This window comes from Triturus cristatus, chromosome 9 (assembly GCF_964204655.1).
Source record: "Triturus cristatus chromosome 9, aTriCri1.1, whole genome shotgun sequence".
Classification (NCBI taxonomy): Eukaryota; Metazoa; Chordata; class Amphibia; order Caudata; family Salamandridae; genus Triturus; species Triturus cristatus.
Genome location: NC_140592.1, coordinates 1,141,106,322 through 1,141,133,476, shown reverse-complemented (window position 1 = coordinate 1,141,133,476; position 27,155 = coordinate 1,141,106,322). Strand labels below are relative to the sequence as shown.

At 44.6% G+C, this 27,155-nt stretch overlaps 1 protein-coding gene across 1 annotated transcript in view; it reads right to left on the bottom strand.

The window, feature by feature from the left end:
• TYRO3 (TYRO3 protein tyrosine kinase) overlaps positions 1 to 27,155 on the bottom strand; it is a 386,178-nt gene that overhangs the window by 132,293 nt on the left and 226,730 nt on the right. The window contains exon 7 of the mRNA XM_085627071.1: positions 10,126 to 10,303. Coding sequence (XP_085483197.1) covers positions 10,126 to 10,303 — 178 coding nt within the window. The remainder of the gene's footprint in view (positions 1 to 10,125; positions 10,304 to 27,155) is intronic.

Below are 27,155 nucleotides of genomic sequence, written 5' to 3'. Positions count from 1 at the left end.
TTGTTAACTCCCATGGTGCATTGCAGCAGGACTTTTTTTTTTTTTAACATTTGAACGAGCACTTAATTCGTATTTTGTTTCCCTGGCTCAGCGCAGCGCACGCTTCATGTCAGCGGCAATTAATTCTGTTAGTGTTACTCATCCTTTACGTTATAACGTTAATGTAACAGCATAGCGCTACACCACGGACCTGTGCTGTGTTCAGAAGTCGGAGGGTTTCTCCTTAGTACTCCCTATGCCACCGACTAACCCGGCAGGCAAACACTGAGCACCACATCTCCCCCGCCCTCGGGAGTGGATTGAACAGTTGCATGCAGAGAGTTCTCTGTACATCGGTGCAGCCCTGAGGAAAGAAACCAGAGTAGATTTCCCCTGATGGATCAGTGTCACACCAGCCTGCTCTCTTTGTGGCTGAGGCTGGAGCTGTGTGTAATGGCAGCGGTGTTCACGAGAGGTAAGTGAGAAGCATCGGCTGACTGGTTACTCGCTCCTCCGAACACTTGGGTTACCACACTTTTAGATTCAATCTAAGTTGGGTTCACTTTAAATTCCAAACTTACTGGATTTGATTTTATGTTATTTTCAAGACCTGCCAAGTTGCCCATAGACTACAGTTTGTTCCAGTACACCTTGCCTGAAAAGTGCAGTCCAGGAGTTACTACAGCAGGGACAATTGTATTCTTGCTAAACATATGCCCATCTCCCACGTTTACAAGCAAACCCTTCCAGAGATGAACCCAGGGCATGCAATTGTAATTTTTTTATTGTTACCTTTCTCTAATGAACTTCTCAAGATTTGCAGCCCTGGGCCACCGTAGAGACCTAGCTCCGTGAACTAAAGAGCCGTCTCGAACGGATTTGTTCGTCACACAGATCCATTAAGACCATAAAATCTTAAAAGAATAACCCTTTGTTTTCCCTTTTTCCCCTTTGGGATACCCTTGTGTGTTTCACGCTAAAAAAGACACGCCTACAATGTTGGGCCTCTGAATTGTTCACTTTCCAGATTTTAGGATGTATGCGTTATATGTTGTTATGGTGTGAATGGATTTAAGTATGAATGAGAGTGCTTGAATAACTTATATCTTAGATTTTCCATGGGTATCATTGTTCATAGGTCCATCATGTCCTTTATTTGTTGAATTGTCTCTGTGATTTATGATTTGTGCATTTAAAAAGCAAGTTTCTTTCAATTAATTTGAAAATAAAAAAAGTATAAATATCACATTTTGATTTGTAGCACAATTTATAAGCTTGGTCTAGATAGAGTGGTTTTTTCTCTAAAAACTGACTTAGATGCGTTACTTAAAAAACTTTAGGTACAGCAGACTCTTTCTTGTTTACTTCAGAAATGTATTATAGTCAGGGCCACTGGAATTATGTGATTCTGCAGACACAGCATTTTCTGAGTAATTATTATTCATTTTTCACATTTGCAATGAAATCCATCCTCTTCTGCATCATTTGCAGATTTTAACAACGTCATAATAAACGGATTTTAAGTTATTAAAAACAGAGTGACATATTGAGGTACAGTGGAAGGCTCTTTGCAAAGGTTTACTGGTCACCTTTCAACTGCTTATTGTTGTAGTTGAGTTTTGAACTGATACTATTGAGATGAAACTATTTTCCAGACCGTGTTAACATGAGTAAACAATTGACAAACTAATAAAGTAATAATACTGTGCATTATGCCTCATAATTTAATCAATCCTGATGCATTTGTTCCTCCCCCCGTTGCAGTGTTCCAGTGGCCCCAATTTTAGTGCCACTGTTACTCCGCGAGTCCTAAACTGATGAGATAATATACTGAGGTACATGGAAACCAGTTGTGCCCTTCAAAGGAATCAAACAGGATCAAATCACAGTTCTTGTGTATCCTCTGTCGGTTTGCTGAAGGGCCCTGCTTTGTCTTACCAGACTTCTGTCTCATTTTTTGTTGTGGGTCCAGGGTTGCTTTCAAGCTGGAGTTTAGTGTTAGATGTGGGAGGACACTAGTAATTTCCATAGCACACTCCCCTACACATCCTCAGCTATCAGAGCCCAAGTTTAATGGGGCTGAAGACTTTAGCCATCTTGGAATTGCCCTGACGCCATTATGGACTTGTCTGCAGTAAAGCAATGAATGATGGAGGCCGATTAGAGGACAGCCGGAGGATAGACAAGACGAGTAAGAAAAAAAGAAAAGGAAGGATAAGACAAAAGTATGGCAAGGAAACAGGTGGATAAAAGAAAAGTAAATAATCCATTAAAATGGGAAGAGAAGAAATACATGACAGAAGGTGGATCAGTGTGGAGTAGGGGGTTGTGAGTGCTATAAAGTAGAGAAGGTGAAGAAGATGGTGTGAGAGGTGGAGGAAGGAGGATGAAAAAGAATCATAGGAAGTAGGATGGATGGAACATGGTATTGATGAGCAAAATGAGTGATGAAGGTGGGGGATGGGCAAACATGTACTGAGTTGGGGGTGATAAGAGGTGAGCAGAGAGAGGAATACAGAAGGGTGAAGGTGGAGGCTGATGCTTGTGAAGGATGGGGGGGGTTATGAGAAAGGAAGATGGTCACATAAGAGGGTCATGCTCAAACGAAAAGTGGAGGGGGAGAAGTAACAGAAGGAGTGTGAAGTGACTGGATGATAGTGGAAGAACAAGAAGGAGGAGAGATTGATGGACAGGGAGGGTGATGGGTAAAGAGAGGGTGGAGGGAATGGGAGAGACTGGTGGGAGACAGGAGAATGAGAAAGAAGAGGAAGCATGCTTGTCACTATTTAGGAGTGACAGTTAAAATTTGAGGCATTCTCATAACCTGTATGTACCCTTTTTGTTCCCTTTAAGATATATTCTGCTCAAAAGGCCGACAGCATAATAGGGGTTGAAGAACTAGCCTTCAAATTACAAGTCCAGTCGTCAACCTCTGAAAATGTACTCTTGGCGCAGTGGACAGAAAAGAGTAGAAATTGGCCCACATTTGATGTATGGTTTGGTTTTGTTGCTCACATTGCCACCTTTGATTGCTCTTCCAATCTTTAACCCAGTTGATTTATTTAAAACGCGCATAACCCCAGGTCTTTGTAGATCTCATGTGTGCTCAGGAATATGCGATATATATTCCGAGCCTTAGAGCTGACACTGTTTAGAATGTGGAGAGCAACACAGATCCAGAAGAACAGATCCAGGGACGGAAGTGCAAGGACCCATTACACCCACACAACCAAATGCACACCCCACACTCCTTTACATATACATAGTCATTACCCATAGGCAGCAGTAGTGAAGGTGAAGCTGACAGAAGAGGATGAGGTGGAGAGTCCGGGTGTGGTGGAGAATGAGATGGGTAGGTGAAGAGAGGGGATGGTGAAGCAGAGAGGTGGGAGGGTAAAAAGGAGGAGACTAATGCAGGTGGGGGGGATCATGTAAAAAAAGGAGGATGGTGAGGGGGAGAGAAGAAGGGGGAGTTGGAACGACAGGAAGGCGAGGAAGAGAACGAGGAGGCCAAAGAACACAGGGAGGGTAAGGAAAAGAGAGAATGGTGAGGTGGAGAGAGAATGGTGAGGTGGAGAGAGAAGGGTGAGGTGGAGAGAGAAGGGTGAGGTGGAGAGAGAAGGGTGGGTGGAAATAGAAGGGTGGGTGGAAATAGAGGGGTGGGTGGAAATAGAGGGGTGGAGTGAAAGTAAGTGGACTCACTGTGAGAGGATGGCGAGGTCAGGAGAGAGTAAAAGTAAGATAACGCAGAAGGAGAGGAGTTTGAGGTGAGAGAAATCTAAGGTGAAGTGAAGAAAGAGAAGGGCACAGCAGGCAAACAGGAGGATAATGTGAAGATAGAGTAGAATGAGGTAAGAGAAAAGAAAGTGAGGTGGGATGAAGTAGAAGGTGAGGTGAGTGAGACAGCAGGGTGAAGTTCAGAGAAAGGAAGGTGAAGTCAGGAAAGAGGAGGGTGAGAGAGAAAAAGGAGGGTGAGGTGAGAAGCCGTAGGTTTTTAAACTCTAGAAATACACATTTAAAACTAGTAGACAGAACCTGGCAGCAGGTATAGTATGGAGCTCACACCCATACAAGACCCTCCAGCATGCCCAGACCGAGCTCTCAGATACCTGGAAGACCAAGGACAACCAAACTCATCTTTATGGCCCACCCATTCTTCTTAATGGCCCTCCAATGTCCCAAATCCAGGAACTGGGCCTGCTTTGATCCTTGCAAGTTCATGTTTAGTAATTATGCATTTTCATTTCTGTCATTCAATAGAGCAATATAATCTAATGTACTCAAATGAAACATACAACTATAAGAAATATAAATTATTGCAAACATATTTAACCTTTTTTAATATTCTGATCTGATGCACAACCCGCAAGATGTGTTTTTTTGTGGCTAGGCCGCTTTGATGGCAAACCCACACCCCTACCTATGGCCTTCTCAGCTCTCCCTAGGAAAGGTGTGGCGCGCCCACCTCCAGAGATGTACTGTATCATCTCAGCGAAGGATTACTGCTGGAGAAGGGAGAGGCTGTGATCAGGCCCAGAGTAGAAGGTGGGGATCCCTGGGAGCTTTGGTACAGTTATATGTCCAGGCCTTGACCTATTAAAGTTAATGGTCAGTTCACCGCTGGACACTACTCTGTGTTCACCCTGTGGTCTGTAGCTGCTCCTCCTTTCCCACTAGCTGGCTGGCATGTCCTGCTTTATAACTTCCTGCAAGCCATTTCAACCTGGTATGATTTGCTGATCTTGCAATGGGGCAACTTTACTGCATTGATCATCCATATCATCGAACATGAAACCCGTCAGTCAATTATCTGCCAATACTCATGGGTCCAATACAGGGTCAGGACGGGTGCACTTTTTTAGGTCTGACAAAGACCGTACTACCTACCTTTACAGCCTTATGCAATGGAAAAAAACATAGCAAAAAGATAAATACATACACAGAAGAGCCTTGGGTCAGCCCTTTTCATCTATTGTTTTGTTCGACTGTCATTCACATTTTGCTGGTGCCACCATAAGGCAGTGGGCCAGCTCACTTCAGCCACTGGCTCTTGTGCATCATGAGAACTGCATCTTGCCTCGTGACATTTACCTACCCGCCCAAAAATGTGTACACTTTAGTGCCAGGGCTAGTGGGCCAATACTTTATATTGCCACTGCTTTTTTTTTTTTTTTTTACATTCCAAATCCTTTTTTAAGTCATATATGCATGTTTTAATTACGGCTTCAGGTTACAGTAGTTCAAAGATAATAGTAACTTTTCTTTACACCAAAAAGAATCATTCTTTCTTGCGACGTGCATTATAACTAAAAAGGGTTTCTATATCTGCCTCCCTGAAAACATCCCTACTGTTCTATTGAATGTATATGCAATAGTTCATTTAGTTTTATGTATACATTTATTATTGCACGCTTAGCACAACCTCAGTTAGGTGGCAGGGTGGGTTCTTTTTTTCATCATCTTTTTATTTTTGGGCCATATACTTAAAATAAAAATAAAACCAAATGTAACCATTACACCAACCTGCAACAGCTTGACCTTTGCCAATGCTTGCTTTAGTTTGTGGACAATGAGCATTTCTTGAGTAGAGTTTGCCAGCGGTGACTATGCCTGCCTGTAAATGTGGGTTGGGCGCATCATAGCATCGTTAAAATATACCCGTTTGTCCGGAATATGATGCATTGTGCATATGGTGTGTTGGTCTAATGCCCTATTCTCTGGGTGGATGTACATCACGGTTTGTGCAAGACGTTGAGAGTAACGATTCTACACCCCCACTGACTTTACGCAACCTGTTGTCACTGCTTCTGGAGAACAAAGAAGCGCCCTTTTAGGGCCTCTGTTTTTTCACCCACTCACTTCTTAAAACATCTTTGTTGTTCGTCTCTGAGCAGTGTATCTTTTGTTTCTTTAAAGAATAGCACTCCCAATTCCCCCTTCTCACAGCTCCAGTTTTACAAATAACCTTCACCCTGAGACTGGCATAAGTAGGAGGCCTGGGAAGGGTAATTACAGTAATATTGTGCATTTATATAGCACACAACACAGGGAGTCGCTTCTTGGCGCTCAAATCACAAGCTGTTGTTCACTTCTGAAGTTTGAAACACCATGCGATACTTTAGCCTTTTACCGAGTGCTTAATTTGAGCTTGTGGTTTCCGGTGCTCTGCACCAGCACTTAACTGTCAACACCAGTGCTTGTTAACAGTTTGCCACAAGGGGGCGCAGTCTGCTAATTTAGAGATGACCACAACAACATTTAATTATTAATTGTCTATACATTACAATGACTATTACATGCCGCCCAAGTCATTCGTATAGCGGTGGGGCCTGAAATAGTCTGAATTGTCACACTTGTAGTAGTGTGATGGTTAGTAGCTGTGTTGTTACTATCCTTGGCAGCGGCAATGTGTGGTGCAAGCTGCAGTGGCCTCCTGACGAGAGCCCTGGCACTTAATTCTTTTTTTTTTTTTTTTACAAAGTAAGCACTGCTTTCACCGCTTCAGTGCGCTGTGGCTATGTGCTACCATTACCCAGAATACCGATCAAGATACCAACCTCGGGAGGAGAGAAAACTGAGGTTGCGTCACCAGGTTTCAAACTGCAGATCGGAACAGAAGTCAGGGGTGTGCATTTAAATGCAATGGTCAGACATATTACGAGCTTCTTTGGAAGAGCTTGAAAATTCAGAGAAAGTCAATTAGTCAAAAAAAAACATTCATGGTGGTAGCGTGCCAATGCCATTCTGGGCTAGCCTAAGAAGTTCCCAGAAAACTTAAACTTGATTGAAATGCCACCAGAAAATGCTAACGCCTCTAGAGAATGCCAACGCCTCTGATATTCGACTACAAGCCTGTGCAAGTCACAGACTACCAGAAGTCCACTGAGCCCATCCCGGCCTACAGTGTGGTTTTCGTTTCACCCACAGTGCCAACAAAGTGCCTTTCCCTACACCTAGAGCGCGTTGGAAGGGACTGCAAACGTTGTTCAAGTGGATAAGAGCCTTTCTTCCACCTCCTCCTCTCTGATCGTATATGACAATTAAAATTAAATAGAAAGTGTACTATAGAACAAGGCTTTTGTATTTTGGCTTCCTTATATTGGTACTTTGTCAAAATAAAAAAGGCACAACAGGCTAGGTCAATCACTGAAAGTAACAAAGGACTGCATGTAGCAGGCTAGGTCAATCACTGAAAGTAACAAAGGACTGCATGTAGCAGGCTAGGTCAATCACTGAAAGTAACAAAGGACTGCATGTAGCAGGCTAGGTCAATCACTGAAAGTAACAAAGGACTGCATGTAGCAGGCTTGGTCAATCACTGAAAGTAACAAAGGACTGCATGTAGCAGGCTAGGTCAATCACTGAAAGTAACAAAGGACTGCATGTAGCAGGCTAGGTCAATCACTGAAAGTAACAAAGGACTGCATGTAGCAGGCTAGGTCAATCACTGAAAGTAACAAAGGACTGCATGTAGCAGGCTTGGCCAGTCTTTGACAGTAAGGAAAGAATACCATTGGATATAGCAGGCTAGGGTAGTTATTGGCAGTTAGGAAGGACTATCCTTAGATCTAACAGGCTAGTTCAGTCATTAATAGCAAGGAAAGACTACCCTTCGATATAGGTGCCTACATTCGTTATTGACAAGAAGGAAACTCGCGGGCAAAGAAAACATCTTGTTTGGGGCTAAGGGAATGAGAACAAGAATAGGAATTTCACTTCCGGCAAAAACATGGAGGGAAGACGGAGTGTGGAATTGACTGGTCTTGCATTACCGCAGGAGTGAGCCCAATCCAGACTGCGCAACCAGTTTCACATTTGTGCACAGTTTCCATTCTCTTGGGTCTGTATGTAGTGACTGTGGCCACGCCAGGGCTTATTTACCTGCACATGAAAAGCTACAACCTGGTCCAAAGACACTATCATGGGTGATGCGCAGCAGAGTAGAGCAGCCCCCAATATGTGACGGTGAATGGACATCTGGCAACATGTTAGCAGTGAGTAGCTATCCATACACTTCGCATAGATCTGAAAGTTCAACTTCTAGGAAAGTCTCAGGGTAACAGAGGCTGAGAGGACAAGCGGCAGGCTGTCTCCATGGAAGAGTTCTCCGGTGGTCTCACACTGCAGGCAATGCTAACGTCTCACCTCGACTGACACACAACAGCAATGACTACCGTCATCTCCAACACGTTTGCAAAGTCTCGGGTGGCCCGTTGCACGACTGTAAAACGTCATCCGCACCCACCTTTCACCAGATATGTGCTTCGAAGGGAGCAGCTGCTAGAATGTCTCCCACCCCACTAAAACCCATAGAATCCCAATACTTACATCTCGCCAGCAACGCTTCTTCCCTTTAGGCACTATATCATGGCGACCACAAATAATCTGACAAATTCATTTAACAAGAGGATTATGATTAGGTGCATCAGTTCCCTGAGTGAGGAAAAACACATATGGGCAATATACATAAAAGGTATAGGAAAGGAAAAGTGATAAGAAACTATCACACTTTGCTTAACATCTTTTAGAACGTTAATCACCGAGAAAGTGGCTTGCGCAACTACGAAACATGTGTCGGCTCTTTTTGGATATAGACGAGGGTACCAATGAAGGGAGGGAGAGTATATCTTTCATTTTTCAACCAACAGAGGATTGCACGAATTCTATTATCAGAAAAGATTAGGATAAGAGGCCCTGGATGTTTTCAGAGTAATCCTGCAGCGTCCCTTGTTATTGGCAACATTTAGCCCTAGTTTATATCTGTGGCCACTTGTCCCGCCATGTTCCACGTTTCTGTGTACCAAATATTAGAGGTTATATCCGCTCATACTATCATGTTTTGCGAGCATGTCACATTGTGTGATTAGCAGAGGTAAGCAAAAATACAAACCTGGCTTACAATAAAAGTAACAGACCATAGCTAATATAGTGGCGCTAGCGAACCGAAAAATGGAAACAGAAGAAAGGTTGCAGGGAACAAATAGACCCCCAGGAAAATGGCCCAAGAACTCTTTGCTGTCAACCAAAGATTGTTGCACTACGTAAAATACCTTAAGAAAACAGTATAGAGCTAAAGTAAATGGAAAAGTAAAAAGAGCAAAACGAAGATGAAAAGCATGGAGAAGTAGTCAATTTGCATTCCTTTTAACTGTCTTTTTAGCAATTCCAGTCCACTACCATAGGCAACTACACACCACAACCCGCACTTCACTGTCTTGGCACCTGTTACGTCAGGTCGGTGAGATCTCTGGAGGAGGTAGTTACCTTTGATGTTTCTGGGGAACAGCTGCTGCCCTGGCACCATCATGCTCATTCACACCGCCCTTGCATGTGAACGTATGTGAAATAGGAAGGGGGTGGCAAGGAGAACATCAGAGACCAAGCCACCCCCGGCTTTCCTCGCACACGCTTCGATGTGGTGGGGGCTGATAAACAAAAAAACTTGATCCTATTTCCATTACTTCTACCACTGATGGAGAGAATAATTCAAAGGCGTTTCAAATCTTTATTTACAAGTTCTTCCTTGACGTCTTTCAGTGTGTTGTCTGTTTGCAGAAAGTGGTATATTCGCTTTATTTTGAAATCACCAACGTAGTTCCGGTCAATCCTATGGTACACAAAAAACTGAACATCGCTGGTATACCAGCCAAAGTATGCTCTACTATGGAGGTGAACAGGCACGCCCACCTACCCGACACAAAACCACATTGAGTGGTGGTGTGGTGAAGTCAGTCTAGAAGGCACCAATCAACCACACACCTAGCACTACAAGACCATGCCAATGGCAAACCAGCACAGCTCACGAGCCAGTTAACATAAAATGGTGTCACTGCTATCAAAACAAACAGGAGGTGACCTCATAGCGTATACTACAGGGGAATAACTGCGATCACTCGCTTATTCGTCAATGAGGCGCTGCTACCAAAATTGTGACGCCAAAGGACTAGGAAATTTGAGTGTTTGTAACGCTGTTATGGACAGCTGCCCATCTACAACCCAATATTTTTGCAAATGCATTGATTGTGTAAAATATACGCAGTTATTGTAAGCATTACTGGAGTGTTTTGGCATGGCACAGTGGGTATAACCATGACAAAAACAGACCAGAGGACACACATTTTAGAGTCCGATCTATGCATCACATACCTGACTTCTGAGTCTGGAACTTAACCCAGTTTGAGAACGGGGAAGAACCAATCTCATTGGCACACTGGACACGGATGCTGTAATTTCTGCACGGCTCAAGATCTTGCACGATGGCATCGAAGGGTGGCACGGAGACCACCACCGAAGGCAGCTCACGGGTGCTGAAGGACTCGGTCACCTAAGGGAGAGGACAAAGAACACATTGGCATTGGACTCACTCAGTACAGAGCAATATGGCTTTGAATCATCATAACAAACCAATGACGTCATCTGTATTTATAGGGGTCGCGAAGCCCTTCTTGTAAAGAGCTGTGCATGTCTTCAAGACGCTATGTAAACACATTTACCGATGAGGAATTGAGTTGCATAAACTGATACTATTTGACTGTTGGATGATGAGATGCAGACCATTGCCCATATTTACAAAAATGTGCACACATACATTAGGAAGGCAGTGAGGGCAAGATTCCAGTGCGTGGCCTGAGGCGAAAGATGGGAGGAGGGACGCACGAGGGAGGAGTTCTTGAGGCTCAAAGAGAACGTTTCGGGGGACTCGTTCTAACTCTTAGGAGGGAGAAGGTATCTGACAATATTTTGGGGGGAGGCTACAATGAAGATTACTGCCTGTGCTTCGTGTTGCGGTTTGAGTGTGATAATGCAACCAGGAGAGCATAGTGTATTTTTTTTGTATTTACATTAGATGCATTTAAAAAGATTGACAAGTTATAAGAACACGTGGAAATAAAGTATTTTTCCCCGTTGCGACTTGTAATCTAGTGCCGGAGCCGGAATTAGAAGCCAGGTCCCTCTGTTCTAAAATGAGAGCCACACAGACTACACTTTCTCTCGTGAGGAAGAGGTGTGGCGCCGCGGCCAGGGCGACTGACGCCTGAATCTGGGGATCACAGTTCGATCCCCAGCGGCAGATAAACCGAGCACCATGTGACTCTGGGCAATAGCTTGCTTAATCTTCCTGAAGGCCCCCAGCGCCTAGAGACCCTTACGTTCGCGCTTTACAAATGTGGTTTATTATTATTCTTATTCTTATATTATTATTATTATGCGTGTACCCTATAGTCTGATCCACATTTGTAAAGCGCGAACAATCACCCGTAAGGGTCTCTAGGCGCTGGGGGCCGTTGGGAAGATTAAGCAAACAGTGCGTGGTGGTATTGGATGTTGACAACAAGAGTGTGCGATTGACCTGAGGTCGCAGAGGCTCTGGGGAGCTGGATCAGGTCAATCGCACACTCTTGTTGTCAACATCAACAACATCCAATACCACCACGCACCGTTAGTTACAATAGACAACCCGTGTGTCGCAACACATATCTGTGAAACAAGTACGCTGTAATGTGTTGTGACTCGCGAAGTGGTTGTAGACAGGATGGAAGTCGTGTTTGGTAGAATTTTGAGACTCATGGACAAAAGGGGTAATCTGAGCGCGTTTTTACTTTTCACCGCCCCGATCCGGACACGCTAGAAAGTTCATATTAAAGGCCTGCGTCGTACTTTACACACATCACGTGGCATCTTCCGGTGAACAACACCTGCTGTGACTCCCTATGCGGCGCCATGACTTTTATAACACACGAGGGAGGCGTCGATGGGAGCGTGAACAGCACACCAACACCTGGTGATGACGCTAGTGAGCAACCTTCAAGTCATAAAACATGAGCAAACGACCGTCATGGCCTCATTTAAATGTTACTCACCTTTTCCAGCGCATACACTTCCAGATTGTAATTAGCAGCAGCTACCGTGCCGCTGCTGCGGATTTAAATTAAGTCTTTCGATTTCACACAGTAATGAAGAGTTTACCGGCCCAGAACAGTGGTTCCACGTCACCGGTGTTCTCCATTTAATGACGAAAATTATTCCTTGCGGGAGGATAGGGCGCCAAAACAACCTCACCTTCAAAATGCAATACCAGTGGTCTCTTCATGTCGTTAAAAGGTAGTCCCTATTCCGAGCCCTTTCCCGACAGGAAGTAACGTTCCCGACCGGAAGTGCCTTCTGTATCAAGTTGGTTGCAGTTAGTACTCAGATAAATGCCCCAAGAAAGGGTTAACATAACTAAATTTGTGCAGGTGGCAGTGGTTGCAAGTGGTGAGAACCTGCACACATTTTTTTGCAGTTATCAAACACCAAGAAATAAGGGGAATAAAATGATATCAAATCAATCTCTAAAATAATGGTGTAATCTCTCTTATAGTTCCACCCACCATTTTGGTTATCATCTAAATGTGTACCCATCTGGAAGTGAAGAGATCCCATAGGCAGGCTTGAATGGTCATCCAGATAGGGTGCAAAGATATCTAAAAAAAAGGCTCTTCAAAAACTCGTGTGGCACTGATTACAAACCCTCTATGGCTCCACTCACAGAGCTTCCCAAAGGCACAGGTCTTTACTCCTCATGCCGGGAGTCACTCAAAAGGTGCACAACTCCCACCACCTCACTGCTGGTGGCAAGCGCAAGTGTAGGTCAGGTGTTGTACTGCCACACTACTGATCTGGCGGTCTCCTATCGGAAAGGGAGCAGGCAAATCATCGTATTCCACTAATACCTGTGGCGGGTGGATGAAGGTAGCCCTCTGTCCTTTTGGTATAGTGAGACTCTTTTGGGGACCAGGCCTTTTTTTTCATCCTCATGTTTGACCCAGAGCAAAAGACAGAAAGACAGAAGCAAGGAGGAAGATGGAAAAACAGCAGGAGCGGGATAAAGCAGGGTTGGAAAAAAACATACAGGAGTGAGATTAAGAGACGGGAAGTGTAGGGTGGTGGAGGAAAGAGGCAAGAGGTGGAAGCAGGAATAGGCACTGTTGACTGTGGCCTTCTAGGAAAAACTTTGGGTAACTCATTTTTTTCTCCAAATTAAGCACTAGTTGTATGTAAAACTGTAGAAGACACTTTTTCAAGGGGACCAGTTTTGCAGGGCAGTAACTTTTTCTTTAATGGGCCAGTGAGTCAAACTCCCTGTTGACAACTGCTGCGATCTGAAGGTCAAGAGTGTCAATCCTGGTAAGATGGCCCGATAGCCTTCTAGCCTTCTGATGTCGGTTAATTTAGTAGCATGAAATGCAGTGAATTCCTGGCAAGTCATACTAGCTCGGCAATTTAAATGAATATATACAAGTTAATTTAAAAAGAAACCTATTATTTTCAGTGCAGGTTGAAACCTATTATTTTCAGAGCTTAGAATCAGCAGGGGTTCGGAACGAAATGCTTAGTAAAAATGTTAATGCCATTTACAATTAATTAACTATAGCAAGAGTTTATCTGCAGATCCATTGAGAGAATGAAATGCCGAGTAGAAAGCAGAACGCAGGAGCGAGGGCACCGACATCACCCAGACCTGGAAAGATAACTTAAGGACCGTTTTCAACAAAACTCGCAAATAATATTGGCTGCCTCCCAAGCCACAGCCCACCAACCTCCAAAAGGCATGAATGAATCCTGCCAGCAACACCGAATACACCAAACCTAAAAACAAATCAGAGAGAGGCCCTTCTTGTCCGAAGAGCTGATTAATGTAACACGCTTCCCATGATATTCACTCCTTGCAGTGTCAGTGCTTTTTCAAAGCACCTTAAAAATTGCCTCTTTGCGCCGCCTGTTTGAAAACCCCAAACTGCACCACACTTGCAACAAACACAACTTGATTAATACATTTAGACTTGAGGTATGGCATCAGGCGGCAAACACTAACACCACACCTGGAGAGAAGTAACTGAACAAGCCAATCAAGCTGGGCAACACCAAGATATTCGACTAATTCTCTGACAAGCTACAATTCACCATGATATAGGATCCAGTATTACTTATCAGTAGTTACAATGGAACCTACATGCCTATGTGATCAGCTACCTTGGTAAACAATAATAACAGCACGTCAGCCTTTACTTATCCTGTGTTTCCGATTTACAAATACCAGTGTACAGGATTAGCAGGCCAAGGCGCCCGAAGCACAATATGAACCTCACCCGGCGGGTAATCCCACCTCCTGCACTGGCATATTCACCTGATGGCATCAGTAATGCCTGTGCATCCATTGGCTCTTTCACAGGTGGCATCAGCTAGAGTCTGCACAGGTACCCACTTCCACATTGCCTGCAGGCAACAGCACCCACTGAAAGCGGCACTGCATTTTGACTGACAAGCAAGAGGTGGCATGGACACTGGGACAGACTAGCTACTACACTGTCATTGGGCAGTGAATCTACAGCTTGGGAAAACTGTGGGGCAGGGCATTGCGAGGAGGGGACTGTAAGATAATGGGGACCATGCCACAGTGACACCCAGGGGGAGAAGACACTGGCACAGGGAGGCAGGGGGCCTCTGTGCTTTGAAGACAGACTTGCACTAACAAATCTTTGGCGCAAGGTTGCAGTACCCAATCTCTTCTTTCCCTCTTTATGCAGCCAGACACCAGACAACTCTGTGCGTGCCCAGACAGGTTAGGTGGAAAGTGACAAGATCAAATCTCCACTCGCTCACCACAACCACCCACTCAACATAACCACCCCTGCAGGGGGATCGAGCAGTACCCCTACCCCACATGCTGCCATTCATCTCACGGTAGAATAATGTATTTGTAGCAATGTTCTCGCTCTACCACAATGCCTGAGACTGTCACGCAAAAGAAAGGTGTCCTGAAGTGCAATAAAAACATGTACTCGTTTTTCAAGACCACAAGATGGCGATAGTGTACAATTGGAGGAATAGGAATCTAAATATATTATCATGTGGAATATCCCGCTGTCACAGAAACTCATGCAAGCCAAATAAACTTCAGAGATTTGAAGATCAAAACCACACACCCGCCTAATTAATGTAAAAAAGCACCCCCTTCTCAAACCATAGTATCAAACAGACGTGCATACATGCATGGCCAACCACAAAACAAAGCTTCTAAATACATGCCAAAACCCGGGTCAGTCTAAACTGCAGTAAAAGAGCGGCCTAATTGAAGAACAGTAGAGGGAGAAGATCCCCGCTGGGGCCCCTCTCACATCCCACCTGGCAGAGAGCCTGAACAGACTCTGTCAATTGATCATGGTCCGATCATGCCATTCATTTGATTGGTTGCTAGCCAGGGAGATGCAGGCTGCCCAAGGCATGGAATCTCGGTTTAATTTATTGTTTCGCTGCCGCCCACTGGGCAACAGGAGCCCAACTTAGGCTGTGCGATGCTACTCCTAAGTGTGGGTGACATACTGTTAGTGAGAAAGGGTCTCACTCGTGGTCGTGAAGAGTCTCACTCATAGTCCTTGAATGTCACTCAATTACACTGAAATTATGAAAATGTCACACATAAGCGATCTGAAACCTTGGTAGCTATGCACATGGGCAAGGTAGCCTTCTCTGGGAAAACCTCCAAACTAGGGACCATAGTATGCAATCCAAGAATCACCATAAGCGCCAAGAAGTTGGCTGTGTTAAACAAAAACTGCATAACATACTAACTAGCATGCATGCGCTTTATAAATCCCATTAGCAAAGACCAACAGCCAATTCTCTTGCCAACCCACCGCATCACTACAGCCCTGCAGGTCTGAAGAGCTTTACTGTTCGGTACATGGTCACAGCATCTCAACACTAGAGGGGTGAAGACTCATCCATCCGCAGGGCTCCGGTGCTGCTCAGCAACAGGCTTCCTGCCTGCACCCCATTAACCAGCTGCATCCTGGGGTGCCAAGGTCCTTGCTTTCAAGTGTAGGCCAGGCAGTGCAAGGGGCTGGATCTGCCCTTCAAAACCCTTAACTAGGAGTCTTAACGATAGAGGTAATGGCACATTGTGTCCCATGATTCTGTCACCAAGGGCAGAAAGTGGCAAATTCAACTAGCTTCTGCACAACATACGATGCACCCATCATTCATGATTAGAAGTCCAAGGCAGAAGTGTTTGCTAGCAATAGATATGTCCCATTGTGATCAGTGAGAATTGATGACACCCATTCAAGCAGGCAGGGTGCTTAAAATATGATTGGTGATTCACGGCCAAAAGACTGTAGATTTGGGTGATGTAACTGTTCAGCTCGTGGGAGAAATAGATCGGTCTGCGTCATGTTACACGGTTTTTGTTCTGTTCTACAAAGGGCACCTGTCACCTAATCTAAAGATCAGATTTTCAAAGATATAGTTTTTAATTTTTGGAAGCAGGTGCTTATTTTGAACGTGTGCATCCAGTGAAGTGAATTTAAGGGGGGCACATACTGGGCTACTATTAAAACTAATATATATACAGAGTGCATTCTGGGAAACTGTGTAACAAGGGCCATTATTGTCATTGAGAAGCTCTGGTAACGTTTAGAAACCACAAACCTCGAGATGGCAATCTGGACCATATGAAACATGTTACTTGTTAAGTATTTTTTATATCACTCGAATTTTTAAAACTGATTTTTGAATTTTTTGGCAAGATTTGGATAATTTCAGTGTTAATCCATATAGTATTCAATGTTTTTTAAGACTGCAGAGGTCTGTCAATTTTTTGAGGTGTGCGTTTTTGTTGGGGATAATGTACTCATCTTTAAAATGTGTTTTATGCAACAATGTTTACTATTACAAGTCATAGAAAGTACACTGTAAGGAAATTAAAACACATTATAAAATGTGCTTTTCATTTGTAGTACTTGCACATTACGGAGCAGGTTTAACAAGCCTTATATAACAAAAAAAGGTGCAGTGTGGGAAAGCGCAATATGTTTTTGCTGACACGGTTCTGCATTCTGTATTTACAGTTTTTATTTTCACACACTGGGGAGGATCCATTTGCATAATATTGTATCGAGGATGGGCCTGCAAGTGTGAGCTTGTCAGATGTGCTGTTAATGCTCTGACCGCAGCACTATCATTATGAAAGCATTTGTTTTTTACCAACACTGAAAGTAAGAAGAAATATTGTGTTAATCATCCACTTAATGTGTTTACGTGTATAGGGGAGCTAAATATGCTACAAGTGAGATCAGCACAGTGAACTATTGGAAATAATTCACAGTTAAGACTTCTTTTCTGTGAAATACGAGTTTGCAGACCACTGGCAAACATTCAATAAGAAGGGTTACCCACTAGCAAACATTCAATGAGAAGTGTATATATGTGTGTGTGTGTGTGTGTATTACCTACTGTCTGTCATAAGGACCTAGTTTCCATAGAAAAAGCATTTTTGGTTTACCAATAACTTTTGTGCCGTGCGACAAATCTTCACGATATGGAGTGTCAATTTTGAACATTTCGTGAAGATTCGTCAAACGGCGCAAAAGTTATTGGCAAGAAAAACAATGCGACTCCCCCCCCCCCTCCACTGAATCCCCCCCCCCCACACTGAATCATTGCCAGTAAGTAACCTTTCTTATTGGATGTTTGCCAGAGGTTTCAAAACTCGTATTTCACAGAAAAGAAGTCTTGACTGTTAATTATTTCCAGTAGTTCACAGTGCGGATCTCCCTTGTAGCATATTTAGCTCTCCATTGCAAATAAAAACATTAAATGCAAGGTTAGCACAATATTTCTCCTTTCTTTAAGTGTTGGTAAAAAAAATAAATGCTTTCACAATGATAGTGCTGCTGTCAGAGCATTAACAGCACATCTGACAAGCTCACACTAGCAGGCCCATCCTCGATATAATAATCTGCAAATGGATCCTCCCCAGTGTGTCTAAATAAAAACTGTAAATACAGAATGCAGAACCGAGTCAGCAAAAACATATTACGCTTTCCCACACTGCACCTTTTTTTGTTATATAAGGCTTGTTAAACCTGCTCCATAATGCACAAGTACTACGAATGAAAAGCACATTTTGTAAAACATTTTAATTTTTTCTTACAGTGTACTTTCTATGACTTGTGATAATAAATATTGTTGCGTAAAACACATTTTAAAGATCAGTACGTTATCCCCAACAAAAACTCACGCCTCTCAAAATATTGACAGACATCTGCAGTCTTAGCAAACATTGAGTACGAAATGGATTCACACTGAAACGCTCCAAATCTTTCCAAAAAGTACACAAATCAATTTTAAAAAGTCGTGTAATATAAAAAATACTTAACAAGTAACATGTTTCATATGGGCCTACATTGCCATCTCAGGGTTTGAGGTTCATACATGTTACCAGAACTTATCAATGACAATAATGGCCCATGTTACACAGTTTCCCAGAATGCATTCTGTATTTATATTAGTGTTAATAGTAGCCCAGTATGTGCCCCCCTTAAACTCACTTCACTGGATGCGCACGTTCAAAATAAGCACCTGCTTCCAAAAATTAAAGACTGTATCTTCGGGAATCTGATCTTTAGATTACATGACAGGTGTCCTTTAAAAACAAAACAAAAGCAGTGCAACCTGATGCAGACCGACTCATATCTGCCACACGCTGAAACGCTTCCATCACCCAAAGCGCCAGTCTTTTGGCAGAGGCCCACCAATGATATTACAAGCTCCCCGCCTGCCTGACGGGGGAACCTGTGCCATTTGTGCAACCACCATGGCCACTGCTCATCTTTGTGTTCTGGCTTTGGTGCATTCACCCCAAAGTCAGAACAGCAGGATGAGCAGCTGCCATGGTTGTTTGACCCCACTAGGCATTCTAGTTTGTCTTCTGGTTCTGGACTGAGAAAGCTAGCGATAGTCTCCCTGCCCTTTGTAATTCAGAGTGAACGTCAGAGTGACCTGGCGGCCCTGGCACTGACCAGACCGCTAGGCCCGGAGTTTCCACAGAGCCAGCTGAGGCACCCGAGACCCCGCTGCTCCCCTAACTCTAAATGAGGTGGGGCAACCGCTAGATTAATCCTGAATACTTGCACCCCATTTTAGTACACATTGCCTTTAAACTGTTACGGTGTAAAGATCTGTGTAACTGAAATCATAAGTAACTACAGACCCATTATTTACGGGCCAGTGACCCCTGGCACCGTGCGCTTTCAACTAGATCGAAAGCTGATCTAAAACTGAATACTCAAGAACTAGGAGGTCTTTAAAGTTTGCAGCAGGGGAGCAATAGCAAAAATGTTGTAATCGTCATTGTTATTGACCTCAGATGCAATGAAGGCTGAATTGAACAGCTGTGATTTGAACTTATGTCCGGCAGCTTACATATACATATCTGCTCTGTTTTAAACTCCCTTCGATATCTTGAAGCCCAGCGTAATGTTTAGTACAATTGTAAATTGGATAGAAAATTCTACCTCATGCCGTGTAAAATCTAAAAGTCTCGGGACACTTCATTATCTGTCATAAAACTCAGGTGGCGATTGGTACAGAGGGGGAGGTTGAGGGCAAGAAGTGACTTACTAATATTAAATAAGTAAATTACTTTATACTGGATTTGATAAGAATGAACTGTAATCATTTACTCGACTAATCTAAACCCCAGAGCTACCGAGTCTACCGGTTTCTGCTCATCTTCTTGAGAAACTCTGGAGTAACCTGTAATTCTCACAGCCCATACTAGGGCAGACAGTATCACCAGTTTCACCACTCCTACTCATCGACTGAGTGTTCGCTGGTAAATGAATCATTCTACCCTGGATTGGGCCTGTAGCACTCCCGAGTAGACTCCATATAATAAATCTCAGTGTAACAGTACCTGCTATAGGTTGCGCCGCGTTCACTCCTGATATAGCTCCTATGAGCCTCCTGTGTGGATTACAAAGCCTTCAATGGATTGCTTTTCTTTTGCTCTGGGGCGGACTCCATCTAACAACGCCTCACGATGCAGCTTGTACGGTGAGCTGGGTTCACGCCATATAGGATTTCAGCCATATTGCTACTGCCAGACGGTCTGTACACTCTCTCATGGCACTTTCATGAGTGCAAGCATGGCCCTTCCATGACAGCGTGCATGAACACACCAGAAGTGCATGCTACCTTACCTTAATGACCACTGCCAAGGCAGACTGTATAACCTCATCAGGAGCTATTGCACGTCTTCCCATTTTCCCTCCTCCCTTCAGCCATCCCTCCTGCAAACAAAAAAAAAAAACATTTGCTGAGACTGTCGGCATTGTGTATGCACACCCTTTAATGGACACTAAAAAGGTAAGCTGGAAACTCACTCAGTGCAGTGGTTTACATCCTGTCTTCCCTGCCACCGTGTGGTATTGGCTCATCACCGGGTGACAGTGAAAAGGGAACGTGACACTGTGCCATCGTGTGATATCGGCTCATCACTGGGTGACGGTGAAAGGAGAGTATGACCCACAGTGCCACTGTGTGATATCGGCTCCTCACAGGGTGACCATGTGAAGGGTGCATGACACACAGTGCCACTGTGTGATACTGGCTCATCACCAGATGACAGTGAAAAGAGAACGTGACACTGTGCCATCGTGTGATATCGGCTCATCACTGGGTGATGGTGAAAAGAGAGCGTGACACAGTGCCACTGTGTGATATCGGCTCCTCACAGGGGGACCATGTGAAGGGTGCATGACACACTGTGCAATCGTGTGATACCGGTTTGTCACTGGGTGACAGTTAAAAGAGAGCGTAACACACAGTGCCACTGTGTGATATCAGCTCGTCATTGGGTGACAGTGAAAAGGGAACGTGACACAAAGTGCCACCGTGTGATACTGGCTCGTCACCAGATGACAGTGAAAAGGGAGAGTGACACACAGTGCCAACGTGTGATATCGGCTCGTCATCGGATGACAGTGAAAAGGGAGCACGACACACAGTGCCAACGTGTGATATCGGCTCGTCATCGGATGACAGTGAAAAGGGAGCACGACACACAGTGCCACCGTGTGATTATCAGCTCATCATCGGATGACAGTGAAAAGGGAGCACGACACACAGTGCCATCGAGTGATATCGGCTCGTCATCGGATGACAGTGAAAAGGGAACGTGACACACAGTGCCACCGTGTGATATCAGCACATCATCGGATGACAGTGAAAAGGGAGCACGACACACAGTGCCACCGTGTGGTATTGGCTCATCATCAGGTGATAGTGAAAAGGGAACTTGACACAGTGCCACCGTGTGATATCGGCTCGTCATTGGGTGACAGTGAAAAGGGAACGTGAGACACAGTGCCACCGTGTGATTTCGGCTTGTCATGGGGTTACAGTGAAAAGGGAACGTGACACATAGTACCAACGAGTGATATCGGCTCGTCATTGGATGACAGTGAAAAGGGAATGTGACACACAGGGCCACTGTGTGATATCAGCTTGTCATCGGGTGACAGTGAAAAGGGAACGGGACACATTGCCACCGTGTGATATTGGATCGTCACCGGTTGACAGTAAAAAGGGAGCGTGACACACAGTGCCATCGAGTGATATCGGCTCGTCATCCGAGGACAGTGAAAAGGGAGCACGACACACAGTACCACCGTGTGATCTAAGCTCGTCATCGGGTGACAGTGAAGAAGAAGCACGACACAGTGTGAGCTGGCAGGTCTGGACGCTAAAAGGTGCAAAGGAGCGCAGTTAACCCTCCTTGCCATGCACTCCTGTCCTGCTGGGAGCCTGCCTGCTGGTGTCTATCTGCGACTCCTACACAGTTCGCTCTGTGTTCAGTAAAATGCTAAACTGGAGCCACAATGTACCTCGGTGTTCAGCTAATTAACAGCTTAGAATGCTAAAGGAAGAGCTATTTTTAAATTCAAGGAGGCAGGTTACGGTGCTTCACTCTTGTTCAAAGGTTTGTGCTCCCATTCCTGTTTCATGAGGTTTCAGGCGTTGCTCTCTCTTCCAGAGGGTCTTTCCTTTCTGTACTGACTCCCAAAACGATGCATCTCTAATTAGTTCAAATGCTTTGTCTCTTAAATCCCCTCTGAGTAATGCAATGTAACAGGCAGGCGCAGTAACAAGGGACGCTCTTCAGGGGGAAAAGAGTGAATTCAGAATTCACAACACTGGTGTTCATATTGTACATCAGTTCTGCATTTATTTATCATGTGGACATTTCTAACACACGTGTTCTATGGACCTCCCAGACCAAGGAACATGTGAAGAAAGCATTTACCTGAAGAATCGAGCGCTGCTAAAGTGTGTTGAATTTGAGACACTAACTAGGCAGTGCATTCGAACAAGCAGTAGAAAGGCGGCGAGTGTACGACAAGCAACAAGGTACAATGCAAAAAAGCTGCACGATGGAGGTAAGAGTGAGACTAAATACAAGCGACACTACAAAATAAGCAGCATGAGGAAGGTGAGTGCGAGACAAACAACACTATTAGAGAAGGAGTGTCAGAAAGGCGGTGAGTGTAAGACTAACAACAAGGTACATTTGAAAATAAGCAGCGGTAAAGAGAGGAGCATGAGACTAAACAAAAGGAACATTTGAAAATAAGCAGCGGTAAAGAGGTGAGCGTGAGGCTAAACACAAGGTACTCTGGAAAATAAGCAGCGGTAAAGAGATGAGCGTGAGACTAAACAAAAGGAACATTTGAAAATAAGAAGCGGTAAAGAGGTGAGCGTGAGGCTAAACACAAGGTACTCTGGAAAATAAGCAGCGGTAAAGAGGCGAGTGCAAGGCTAAACACAGGGTACACTGGAAAATAAGCAGCAGTAAAGAGGTGAGTGCGAGGCTAAACACGAGGTACGTTGGAAACTAAGCAGCGGTAAAGAGGTTGAGTGTGAGGCTAAACACGAGGTACGTTGGAAACTAAGCAGCGGTAAAGAGGTTGAGTGCGAGGCTAAACACAAGGTACATTGGAAACTAAGCAGCGGTAAAGAGGTGAGTGCGAGGCTAAACACAAGGTACATTGGAAACTAAGCAGCGGTAAAGAGGTTGAGTGCGAGGCTAAACACAAAGTACATTGGAAACTAAGCAGCGGTAAAGAGGTTGTGTTTAGCCTCACGCTCACCTCTTTACCGCTGCTTATTTTCAAATGTTCCTTTTGTTTAGTCTCACGCTCATCTCTTTACCGCTGCTTATTTTCCAGAGTACCTTGTGTTTAGCCTCACGCTCACCTCTTTACCGCTGAGCGTGAGGCTAAACACAAGGTACTCTGGAAAATAAGCAGCGGTAAAGAGGCGAGTGCAAGGCTAAACACAGGGTACACTGGAAAATAAGCAGCAGTAAAGAGGTGAGTGCGAGGCTAAACACGAGGTACGTTGGAAACTAAGCAGCGGTAAAGAGGTTGAGTGCGAGGCTAAACACGAGGTACATTGGAAACTAAGCAGCGGTAAAGAGGTGAATGTTAGGCTAAACACAAGGTACATTGGAAACTAAGCAGCGGTAAAGAGGTGAGTGCGAGGCTAAACACAAGGTACATTGGAAACTAAGCAGCGGTAAAGAGGTTGAGTGCGAGGCTAAACACAAGGTACATTGGAAACTAAGCAGCGGTAAAGAGGTGAATGTTAGGCTAAACACAAGGTACATTGGAAACTAAGCAGCGGTAAAGAGGTGAGTGCGAGGCTAAACACAAGGTACATTGGAAACTAAGCAGCGGTAAAGAGGTTGAGTGCGAGGCTAAACACGAGGTACATTGGAAACTAAGCAGCGGTAAAGAGGTGAGTGCGAGGCTAAACACAAGGTACATTGGAAACTAAGCAGCGGTAAAGAGGTTGAGTGCGAGGCTAAACACAAGGTACACTGGAAAATAAGCAGCGGTAAAGAGATGAGCATGAGGCTAAACAAAAGGAACATTGGAAACTAAGCAGCGGTAAAGAGGTTGAGTGCGAGGCTAAACACAAGGTACACTGGAAAATAAGCAGCGGTAAAGAGGCGAGTGTGAGGCTAACACAAGGTACATTGGAAACTAAGCAGCGGTAAAGAGGTTGAGTGCGAGGCTAAACACAAGGTACATTGGAAACTAAGCAGCGGTAAAGAGGTTGAGTGCGAGGCTAAACACAAGGTACATTGGAAACTAAGCAGCGGTAAAGAGATGAGCGTGAGGCTAAACAATATGAACATTGGAAAATAAGCAGCGGTAAAGAGGAGAGCGTGAGGCTAAACACAAGGTCCACTGGAAAATAAGCAGCTTGAGGGAAATGAGTGTTCAACTAACAACACTATTAGAGAAACAAGCACCAGAAAGGTGGGCTAGTGTGTGACTAACAACAAAGTTAGATTCGAAAGAAGCAGCATAAAAGAAATGAGTGACAGACTAACAACACTCTTAAAGATGAAGCAGCAGAAAGGGGGTGATTTGAGGCTAAGAACGTAGACCAAAAGAAAAGAAGCAGCGGGAGGAAGGACAGCAGAAGGTGTGCGACAGACTAAGAACACTATTAGAGAAGAGGTAGCAGAAACGAGGTGAGTTTTAGACTCACTAAACAGTTCAATAGAAATGAAGGAGGTAAGGGAGGTGGGTGTGAGATGAACACTGTATGAGAGAAGCAGCAGCGTAAGGGAGGTGAATGAGAGAAAAACAACACTACTAGAGAAGAAGCAACGGAAAGATGGCGAGTTTGAGGCTCACGAAATAGCCTCAACATAAGAGAGGTCAGTATACTACGGAGGAAGCAGTGGAAGGGCTGCAAGTTTGAGGCTACACAGTCCATTAGAACAGAGGATGCAGAAAGGTTGTGGGTTTGAGGCGGACAACAAAGTACATTAGAGAACAGGCGGAGGAAAGATTTTGAGTCTCAAACTAACAGAATATTGTATAAGAAAAAAAGTGTTAGAATTGCAGGATAAAAACAAAAACTTGTGAGGGCAAAATCCTCCTCCAAATTCACCCCAAAAATCTAAAACTCTCCTCCAGCTGAGAACCATCTAGACCCCGGTGTTCTGCACTTCAAAAAAGATATGAAACCACCCGTGGTCTAGGGATACTGGTTCATCTCAATGTGGAAGCATCTTTTTTTAATCACAAGAGGCTACAAGTATGTGTGGAATGTGCCTTTAAACTGCATATAGTCGATGGACATGCATATTTTTGTAAATTTTTGTCTCACAAATGAAATGGATGGTTTGATTTTAACTGTATGTTTATGAATTGCGCTTTTATGATTGTAAGGTTTACAATCGAATAAAGTCATTTGTTGTTGTTGTTGTATAAGAACCCATTTTTTCAACAAATCTACTGTACACAGTACCAGTTCACTCCTTCACCGTTGACCAGGTCAGACAGCTCATCCATGTAGGCATTCGTGTAGTGCCACACACCAGACATGTTCCATGTCCCTCTGGGGCACTGGTGCTAGAGAGCTCCAGGCCTTAACACGGACGGCTATGTTATGTTATATGATTTTATAAAGCACTCGAATACCAATAAGGCGTCCTGGCACTAGCTGAGTAAACAACCTAAAATAAAATTCAACAACATATGCGTGATGGGCCAGCTGTCCATGCTCAGTCCATCACACATGCGCAGTTTGTGAACTTATGGTGCACGTGCACTTGTGCCATATTATAGAGCTGGCCCTTTCACTGCTGCCCTCGGCTCCCCAGCAGAATGTTGTGTGCCCACACGCCTAAGCCAATGGAAGCCTCGTGTTGCCTTGCATTATGCTTGTAGCCCAGCCAATCACCATGTGACCCAGCAGGACACGTAACATAAGCAACCACCCTGTGCCCCGTGTAGGCCACTTGGCTACTTCATTCGAAATCTCAAACCACCCATCAAATTTCTCTCCTTGGAAATATCACCCTTTCCAGGCCTGTTCCGATTATCAACTCTAATTTTTGAATGATTAAAGTTAGCATATCTATATATGGATACTCTAGAGAGGTCATACTTTTCAGGGTGAATTAGTGAGGCAACCATTTATTTGATGTGCAGTAAGGAGCTTAAAAGGCGTTTCAATGCTTCAAGTCTAGAAACTGTTATAATACCAACTTCATTATCGTAGCAGGCCAGTGTAGAGAGCAAGTTACATTCTCTGCAGGGAGGTTTAATGCATGTGCTTACCCCTACATGATCATTTCGAAAAATAAAATCAGGACAAACAATAGATTCCTAATTTACGGCCTGCAAAGGTAGCTACAACCCCCCCCACCCCTCCACCCACACCCCCCCCTACACACATATGCTCCAGTAAGGCCTCTCTGTGCAAGCTGCAGAGTCATAACTACATTACAACATTCACTATTAAGGTCTAATTGTCTGAAAAGAGCCGGTGGTGGGAAGGGGACGGGGACAGTGACTAGACCTGCCCTACGAGTAGCACGAATGACTGGTCGCCTGTGTCATACTTTCCTACCCTTCCACCCACTGCAATCGCCGTCTGGGATCGCAACACAGAAAAAGGTGCACCACTTCCAACAGCAATCTCTGCCATACTGTGATGAAGTGATTACAAAGACGAGTGGCATTTTATTTAGATCTAAAATGGCAAGCAATATGGCTGACAAGAACACTTTTGGTATTTAAATTACCTGTGGTGACGTGCTTGTGTCTGGGGTTATGGAGTCACGGAATGCAGTGCGCGAGTGAGCGAAACGTGTTCCTGCAGGGGATTCCGTACAAAGAATGTAGGACGGCAGATAAAAGGGCATGAGTGTTCAGGTGTGTGTCAACCTGGCAGCTGATGAAGAAACTTTGACTCAGCGTTGATGTCTGTTCTTCCCGCCTAACCGTGCTGGTCCATTGTGGTGACATGGATCAACCGTTCACGCTCAAATATGCTTAACTGGCATCAGTATACTGCTACAAGCCAAGGCGCGGTGAGAAAGTCAGGGGTAGTACGCCAGCGGGGACATAGGGGTAGTACGCAAGCAGTGAAATAAGGGTAGTATGCAAGCAGTGAAATAAGGGTAGTATGCAAGCTGTGACATAAGGGTATGTACGCAAGGGATGACACAAGGGCAGTATGCAACCGGTGACAAAGGTTAGTGCGCAAGCGGTGACATAAGGGTATGTACGCAAGCAGTGGCATAGGGGTAGTACACAAGCGGACATAAGGGTAGTACGCAAGCGGTGACACAAGGGTAGTACGCAAGCGGTGACACAAGGGTAGTACGCAAGCGGTGACACAAGGGTAGTACGCAACCGGGGACACAAGGGTAGTACGCAAGCGGGAACACAAGGGTAGTACGCAAGCGGTGACACAAGGGTAGTATGCAAGCGGTGACATAAGGGTAGTGCGCAAGCAGTGACACAAGGGTAGTATGCAAGCAG